Here is a 9,546-nt window from a genome sequence, read left to right as displayed (position 1 = left end):
CTGCTGCTTAATGTTGCTGTATACCACCAAATGACCTCAGCTCAGGGTGTCATGACACTAAAATGTTCACTCGCTTCCATGAAAAATCCTCTCTTGAAAACTGGCGTGTGTCAGTTCTGGCTCAGTTGACAGCACTTTCTCCCTGACAGAAGGTTATGGTTTCAAATAACACGCCTGGACTTGAACTTTGTGCTCCTAACCCGTGCAATAATGAAGAAGCGTTGCACTGTCAGAGGGGCTGTTTTTTGGATGAGACATTAATGCAATATTTTCCCCCTCGGATGGGTGTAAAAGATTCCACAGCACTATTTCGATGAAGAGCATGGGAGTTATGCCCAGTGTCCCCAATATTAATCGCTCAATCAACATCAGAAAAAATGATTATCTGGTCATTTTGGAATGGATGTGCGGAGTACAGGAGTGACTATACATCTGCACCACGCCAGTATGTACAGCACTTGGCACATCATGGATTCCTGAGCCATTGTTCTTAAGCAAGTGACAATCTGAAGAATCAACCATTCAAATAGTGCAAATTGGAGTGGCAGTGTTTCCTAGGTGGCTCCGTAGTCAATTTTCTGTTGCTTTAAAGGGCAGGGTGTAACCACAAGTCTCTTCTTAAAAGAAAACAAATTTTATTTTGGAACCTATGTGGCGTGTGTAGGAGCAGGTACACATCCGCACAAAACCCGTCTTTCAAATAGCACCTGGCATATCATTGATTACTGCATCATTTTTGTTCTCATGCATGTGACAATGTTAATAATCAATCACTCAACAGATAATGGTTCAAACCCACTAAACAAACTAATCACTCCGATTCAAGTATGAGACGCTATGAATATATTAAAATATTTCCTTGTTTGAGTTCAAAGATCTGTTTTGGTTTCTATTAGCCTATGTTCTCACAAAATAAATATTGCCTTAGAAATCCAGCTGTGACATACAACGTCACATGTATGAGACACAGAAACTATTTAACCACATGGCTCCATAACCCTAAATCATTTGAAGGGAAGACAAGTATGGATTTTCCAGCATCTGTCAGCTCAAATGTCATCAGCAAACAGAGGGTGATGGTAGAAATATGTTTCTGTGGCTGGAAATTGGTTTCCAGTGGGGCCCTACAGGGCTCAATGCTGAGGGCCTTGCTATTTGTGGTGTACATATGTGATTAGGACTTAAATGATCAAGAAGTTCACAAATGACACAAAAATTGGTAGAGTGGTAAATAGGGAAGAGGATAGCCATAGACTGCAGGATAATATCAATGGACTGGCCAGGTGGGCAGAGTAGTGGCAAATGGAATTCAACCTGGACTTCTGGAGGGCTAAAAAGTCAAAGGATTACACTGTGAATGGTCGGACCCTGGAAAGTACTGAAGGTCAGAGGGATTTTGAGTGCATATCCCAGATCGTACACAAAGTCCAGGGTCCCAGATGCGATTCCCGGCTTGGGTCACTGTCTGTGCGGAGTCTGCACGTTCTCCCCATGTCTACGTGTGTTTCCTCTGGGTGCTCCGGTTTCCTCCCACACTCCAAAGATGTGCAGGTTAGGTAGATTGCAAAATTGCCCTTCGTGTCCAAAAAGGTTAGGTGGGATTACTGGGTTATGGGGATAGGGTGGAGGTGTGGGCTTAAATAGGGTGCTCTTTCCAAGAGCCGGTGTAGACTCAATGGGCCAAATGGTCTCCTTCTGCACTGCAGATTCTATGATCTATTTAAAAAAAAAATAATTTTAATTGAAATTTTTACAAAATATAAACATCTTAACTCTATTAACAAACAACCGCAGTAACACCCCAAGAACAACATCGCTGAAGGTGGCAGGGTCGGTAGATGAGGTGGTTAATAAGGCAAAAGGAATGCTTGCCCTTTCTAGCTGAGGCATGGAATACAAGAGCAGGGAGGTCATGCTGGAACTGTGTAAAATTGCTGGTCAGGACGCAGCTGGAGTACTGTGTGGAGTTCTGGGCACCACATTATAGGAAGGATGTGATTGCACTGCAGGTGATGCAGAGGAGATTTACCACGATGCAGCTTGGGCTGGAAGGACTGAGCAATGAAGAAAGATTAAATATGCTCGGGCCGTTTTCCTAGGAGCAGTGAAGGTTGAGAGGAGACCTGATAGAGCTGCAAAAGATTGAGGGGCATAGAAGGTACTTTTTCCATTAGTAGAGGGGCCAATAATCAGGGGGCATAGATTTAAGATGTAGAAGGCTAGGAGGGGGGTGGAGGAAAAAACTTTTCACCCAGAGGGTGGTGGGAATCTGGAACTCACTGCCTGAAAGGGTTGAAAGGATCAAAAATTCTCAAACATTTTTAGTATTTAGGTTTCCACGCGAGCTGCCATAACCTCCACGGTTATAAGACAAGTGCTTGAAAATGGGATTAGCATAGTCAGATTTTTGTTGACCAGCATGGACATGTTGGCCTCCTTCGATGCAGTCAATGTCTATGAATCATCAGGTTTGATGCTTTAATTTATTGGTGAGAATCTGAAAGAAGGTTTCCCCCCCACTGGAAGAACGCATTCTCTGCAATGACAATGAAAATCTACTTGACTGGCAGATCAGGAATAAAAAGGGTTGGTACCTGCAGTCCAGCATCCTCTGGCATGAAGGAATGCAAAAACATCACAATGATCTCCATTTTGCGCCTCTTGGGCAATTCAAGTGAATCTGTTCCTACAGTAATTCAGCAAATGCGACAGTGAATAAGCCAACCAAATGGAGATATTTTACTCAGTTTGGATGTGGTCACATGCATTGAAGAAGGAGAAATTCCAGGATTCGCTCTTCTCATTACTCTCCAGCAATTTCCAGGCATGTGCTCATGTAAACATCAGAAAAGAGTCATGCTTAGTTGTGCTGTCCTCCTCAATTAAACAAGACAACCTGCTAATTCTTCTCATGTTATCACGATAAAATGTGAACAATTCTGATGCATAATTCATGACTATAAAATATAATTAGCTTATAAAATACATCACGTCATGTACCTAATAAACATTTTGCAAATATTTTGCAAAGAAGCTTTGCAACAATGCAACAGTAAAAATAACAGCTGGGATTTCCAAAGATGCACAATTCACACATTTTAACAGGAACTTAAAATGAGAATAGATAAATAACTCAATTTATAGCCTCCGGCACTTCTGTCTCTGTTGACGTGCGAACATAATGGCAATAAAAGTTTGGGGAATGAAACCAATACTAGTAAATACAAAGACACATAACTGAATTTTCAATGCTCACTCCATTATGGATTGATGGTGTCCTTTAATTAGCTTTGCCAGATACCTATTTTTAAAATTATTTATGTTACACAGCTTGAAAAGAAAGGACTGATTGACAATGAATTAATACCCCCAACTGTGCAAGGGATTGCCCCTCATGAGATGACCTCTACAGCTACAACATTCAATCCAGAGGTGACATGCAAGTCCATCATCTCACAATGGATGGATGCCTGCTCTGTTACATATAACTTGGGAAGTTAGAATTTATTGACTCACATTCGATAATCCCCTGGACCTGTACAAATCATGATTGGTCCTTCCCAATTTGTAATTTGTCCTTCAAACATCATCCTTCCACCAGTTACACACACACGCACACACAGACACACACACCATATCCCTGACACTAGACAGAAATACCATGCTTGCTTCCTTAATCTCTCTGGATAAGGCATAATTAAAGAAACGGTCAGACCTAAAGCCCTTTCAAACTAAGCAGAAAACAAAATTAATTTAGGATCTTGCTCTTGTGGCTAACTAGTATTGTCATGAATATATGAATCTCAGATATGGTACTATAGGCATTTGGTGAAGTAATGGTATGATGTTCAAGATATTTTATGCTATGTTAGGAATAAAGTTTGTTATAATATACCATTGGTTGGATTCTCCGATTTTGAGGCTATGTCCGGAGGAAGTATCAAGTTTTACAATGAAAATGTTGTCGCCGCTCCCACACCAATGCTCCACGATTTGGGGGGGGGGGGGGGGGGGGGGGGGCGCGGTGAATAGCAGCCGTGCCACATAATTCCCTGACATAAACAGCTGGAGAATTGCCGGGTCCCTGGCCACACATGTGCACAGTGTCACAGCTGCACCTGCAGCGGTTGTGCCGTACAACATGGCACCGGCTGTGCGTGGACCTGGCCGGCCAAATAGTGTCCCCTTGGACAACACCCACCAGTCCCCCCCCCCCCCCCCCCCAGCCCTCACCGAAGACCTCCTTCCAGCAGCACGGCTCCTGCCCGACTGTGGTGGTGCTGGACACAGTCCGTAGCTGCCACCCTGGGTTTAGGAAAACTCAGACCACACGTGACACTCACGGTCAGGAACTCAGCCCATCGGGGGCGAGCCTCGAAGCAATGCACTGACGCCATTGCAATGGCGCGCGGCATGCGCTTCGATGATGCCGACTTGTAGGGGCCAGAGCTTCCGAAAAACAGCACCAACTCGATCGCAAACAGGGATCCTTTCCTCAGTCTTACAAAACTAAAATAAAATATTGGGGTTTCAGGACAGTATCCTAGTCACTGTCCTACCTTACATAACATTTTGCCTAAGCCAGACCTAAAGGAAGCTTGAACAGTTCAGCACCATTAAGCCATGATTGTAACGTAACCAGAGAAAGCAAAGAGCAAACAGCAAAAGGAAAGGCACTACATGCTTTCCAGACAAGTTTTGATATTTGTTTCTAGAATCGTGAAATTAGTGTGTTCATGCTGATGTTGGAGAGTTATTGCATTGTTTATTTTGCTTCTGTGAGACATACACGTTAAGTCAGACACTTACTGTAAAACCAACATGTCAACATCAAAACCCTTTCTACTGAACTCTTGACCCAGTTGCAGGGGTCTGACTGCTCTACCAATTTTTGACAGCAAGCAAGCCAAAACACTATGAAATTTCTTTTCACCATTTATTCTTCAAAGTCAATTTGCAAATATAAACCTTTGGAAAGAACACAGCTCCAATATCTGGACAATAAGGAGTTTAGTGAAAAGTTAACGGGCATGTAAATAAATGAATCCTGGAGTTCTCTGATGATTATGTTGTTCATGGCTGAACATTTTATTAGTCTAGTTACAAATTTAATTCTGCCTACCAGGGTAGATATAAATTTGCATACATATGTTCTCAGGTCCACTTGCAGGCAACAAATTTTAGATAAAATAATGAACATTTATGAATGTAAAAGGTTAAATTAAGGACAGTCAGCTGACTTTCTTAAAGATAAGTTTGGATTTGTTAAATTCATTTAGCTTTTTTTTGGAGACGTGGTTTTAGATATTGGATTTTCGAAGGTTGTCTAAAAAGCTGGTTAGAAAAAAATAAGCGTTCAAAGAAATGTAACATCACTAGAAAATTGGTTGATGGGTCGGACCAGAGAACTAGGGTAAATTGGTATCGCTTGTACTAATGAAGGATTGGAAGTTGTGGAAGTTGTGTTCCCAGAGGTCAATATGCCAGGTGTATATTGATAAGTAATTTGAACATCAACAGAAACCACAAGAGAAGGGGGGGGGGGGGAAGAGGAGGGGGGCGGGGGGGGAAGAGGAGGGGGAAGAGGAGGGGGGCAGGGGAAACGACGACACCCCCTCCCGGAAAATACAAGAAAAACAGCTGGGGGGGGGGGGGGGACTATAGACTGATCCAGAGGGCAGCGAAAATGTACATAGAGTCAGTTAAATGAAGGACAAAATAAACCTCTCTGTACAATAAAGTAAATTAACGCGGGCAAAAATCTAATGTGTATACACAACGGTTTATAAATGAGAAATGCCAAGAAAAAGATATCCCCCCCAAAAAAGTACAATCTCAAAATTTGCTGACACTCCAAAAGAAATGATTTGACAAACAGCAGAGAGGGGACAGAGCAGAACTTGGCAAACAGCAAATTGAGCTGAGTAGTCAGAGTATAACATTTAGGAGTAAAAGACAGAACCATATATATTGTACAAAATATAGGTTTAGGTCACAAAGGTTTGTGTGAACGTTTGAGCAACCATTGTAGAATGGGCTGAGAACGAAACTATAGGTTTGAGAGAGTTTCAACATCATAAATATTTCTACAGACACAGATCGCGCCAACAGTCGTTTTTTTCATAGCGTGGATTGACCACATAAAGAACAATTTCTTCTGCAAGCACGGGTAGGATTGTCAAAAAAAAAGAATCCAAACAAATTTAGGGGAATTTCTTTTCATGCAAAGAGCTTGAGATGGAACTGTTTATGGAAGACATGGAAAGGGATTCATTTGTCTTTCAACTGTCCAACATCGTGTCAGCAGCCACATAATCTCTTGTGTTGCTGATATTAATAGTTCATATAACAGCTTTCTTTAAATCACTCCATTTAAAATAAGAGTATAAAATACATTTATAATGGAACCAGCAGCCAACAAGTTGTATTTATAAAGTGCCTTTAATGTAGGAAAACATATTGAAGTGCTTCACAGACAAAAATAGATACCAAGCTAAAGGAGACCTCAAGAACTTGAACAGAGTGTAGACAGGCTAAACAATACAAGACCAGCTTGACACCACAATAAATTTCTATCCCATACAATTTCAAAGTCAAACAGTTGGTTGTAATCTCCTTTAAGGATTTCACATACCTACATTCTGGAGTGAGATTAAGAGTAGGCTCCATTGTGGTGCTCTCATTCTCGGTTGAGATACATGATTGTACCTTAAAAATCATACTGGGAATGTTTCTTTAAAAATTCAATGGGAATGGGCATGGAAAAATGAGATCAACTATTTCACAAAGACATCCAAGTTATATAACACAATGAATTTTGAGCGACAAGTATTACACTTTACTTCCGACTGATCCCCATTTATGGAACACATCTCAGGACGTTCTGTCGCATGTATTTTTGGCTGCGTTGTTCTTTGTAAACATCCCATCGAAAAGGCCATGAACAATTTCCCATGACGTTACACAATGTCCCCGCCATCCCCATAAAATAATGGCCAATTCTCCACAGATTTTAATTTGAGAAAAAGTAAACTATGCAATAAGTTTTAAAAAAAAAGAGAACTCTTTATTACAGTCAAACCACATTCAACAGCAGCTATGTCCGACAATCAAGTCATTTCCCGCTCCTTTTGCTGGTTGGGCTGTGGGGCGTCTGCGCGATTTGACGTGAAAGTGTGGCTAGCTGTGTATTCCGCCTGATGGTGGGGTCTGACAAATTGTTATTTTGGCAATCACTGGTCAATATCTTACAGCCCATTATCAGACAGAACGCTCGCCGGAAAGATTTATTGAAGAAAGCGTACAGCAAAGGATTGAACATTGAATTAATATAACCCAGCCACAAAAATACTTCAAGGAGGACATGGGGCATTGAGTAGCCAAGCAAAGGGTTAGCTATATTTGTGGTGAAGAACGGCAACCAGCAGAGGAGGAAACAGCCAATAATGATGCCAAGGGTTTTGGCCGCTTTCCTTTCTTTCTTCATGGAAGCACTTTGGCGCGTCCTCACAGAGTTTCCTTGGAAACCATTTCCAATGCTGTATATCTGTTTGGCTTGCATCCTGGCTACTTGGAAAATTTTTCCATATGCCACCAGCATCACTAACATGGGGAGGAAGAAGGAGACCAGGGAAGCAGAAACAGCATAAGGAATATTGACGATAAACGTACAGCTATGGGTATCAAGCTGTAAATCCAATCCCCTTAAATTGGCATCCAACAATAAGGGCACAACTGACACGGAAGCGGGCAGAATCCAACAGATCAGGAGGAGGATGGTCACTCTTCTCTGAGACATCCTGAATCGATACTTCAAAGGGTAGCACACGGCATAGAACCGATCGAAGGCAATGCAGCTGAGGTGGAGGATGGACGACGTGCAGAGCAGCACATCCATGATCGTGTGGACTTTACAAAAGGTCTTGCCAAAGTGCCACCCAAACACCACCTTGGCCATGCTGAAGGGCATCACGGTGACGCCAACCAGGAAATCTGCGGCAGCCAGGGACATTATAAAGGCGTTAGTTGGTGTCCGCAGTTTGGTGAAGTAAGCGATTGAAACAATTATCAAGAGGTTGCCAAAGATGGTCCCGACTGTGATTATGGCGAGAATGCTGAAGGTGGCAACGTGCTCCATGGTTTGCCATATTGTAAGCGGCGTGTGTCCTGAAGAGTTACCGTGTGTGCTACAATTGTAAAGATGCGCACTGTTCATCTCCTGTGATGAAATGCTAACTGGATAAACTCATGTTGCAATGATCATTTACTCCACTCATCTCTCCTCCCCGTCCCTCCACATTTCAAATACTTCTTGTTAAGTGATTCATTCTTCCTAGTGTTCCTTTTTTGAGCTCTTCTTATATCCGCTCAACATGGGATCCAGGAAAAAACCTGGAGTTTTCAAATAGTCAGCATTACCCAAAACACCAAGGATTACTGGTATCGTTACCGATCTGCTATCATCGCCTGTTTAACAGACCCGGCTGGGTGAAGCGAGGCTGTAAATCATTAGCCTTAGTGGCAATTAGTTCTCTCCCAGCCTACAACAACTGGTTTAGGAGATCATAAATGACTGTTGGCGTTATCCCTGCTATATAAATGGAACATCGAGAGTTAACAGTGGCCAACACACTAATCAACACACACACCATACAAGTCACCTGCACAATTCGTCCTCGAATAGTTTGCAAATCAATTATGTTGGGAAAATACTTAAAACGTGAGCTTGAAATGGCAGCTGGTTGAAATCAGCAGGGAAGCCAAAGTTAATATTTGTAAAGTTGTAAACTTGGTGTCGTTTATTCAGGTGCATCCTAATGAGTATGCATAAATTAAAAATCATCCACATTTCAATTTATAAGATTTAAAAGGGAAACATTTTCAACCACTGTTCAGGGGCTGGCAGCTGTTATAATCCCAAAGGAGGTCCAGGGAGAACCATATGGTTTCCCATAACTTCCCCAGAATATGAATTTAGCCAAGGGGCGGGGCTTCCCCTTAACAAAGAGAGCCCCAGGGTGTATACAAAAAGGCGCCTGGGCATAGGTTGAGGAAGGAGGCTTGGAGTGGGGTGGGATTGGATTTGAATCGTAATAAACTTTGTTTATTCATTTCTACTCATCAACTGTGATTATGGCGGCACGGTAGCATAGTGGTTAGCATCAATGCTTCACAGCTCCAGGGTCCCAGGTTCGATTCCCGGCTGGGTCACTGTCTGTGTGGAGTCTGCACGTCCTCCCCGTGTGGGCGTGGGTTTCCTCCGGGGGCTCCGGTTTACTCCCACAGTCCAAAGATGTGCGGGTTAGGTGGATTGGCCATGCTAAATTGCCCGTAGTGTCCTAAAAAGTAAGGTTAAGGGGGAGTTGTTGGGTTACGGGTATAGGGTGGATACGTGAGTTTGAGTAGGGTGATCATTGCTCGGCACAACATCGAGGGCCGAAGGGCCTGTTCTGTGCTGTACTGTTCTAAATTCTAAATTCTAAACTATGCATTCTTCTTACCGCAAATCCAACACTGGCGATGAGGATTCAGTGGAGCTCCCATTGA

General features: G+C 42.6%; 1 protein-coding gene across 1 annotated transcript; it reads right to left on the bottom strand.

The window, feature by feature from the left end:
• Window positions 1-6,422: 6,422 nt before the first annotated feature.
• On the bottom strand, window positions 6,423-8,535 carry LOC119965126 (trace amine-associated receptor 1-like). The gene has a single exon (XM_038795457.1). It carries the CDS (start codon window positions 8,213-8,215, stop codon window positions 7,115-7,117), a length of 1,101 nt encoding a protein of 366 aa, XP_038651385.1. The 5' UTR covers window positions 8,216-8,535; the 3' UTR covers window positions 6,423-7,114.
• Between the last annotated feature and the right edge of the window lie 1,011 nt (window positions 8,536-9,546).

The sequence above is a fragment of the Scyliorhinus canicula genome, chromosome 4 (assembly GCF_902713615.1).
Source record: "Scyliorhinus canicula chromosome 4, sScyCan1.1, whole genome shotgun sequence".
NCBI lineage: Eukaryota > Metazoa > Chordata > Chondrichthyes > Carcharhiniformes > Scyliorhinidae > Scyliorhinus > Scyliorhinus canicula.
Note: the sequence above shows the minus strand (reverse complement) of the source record. Positions and strands in the feature narration are given on the sequence as shown.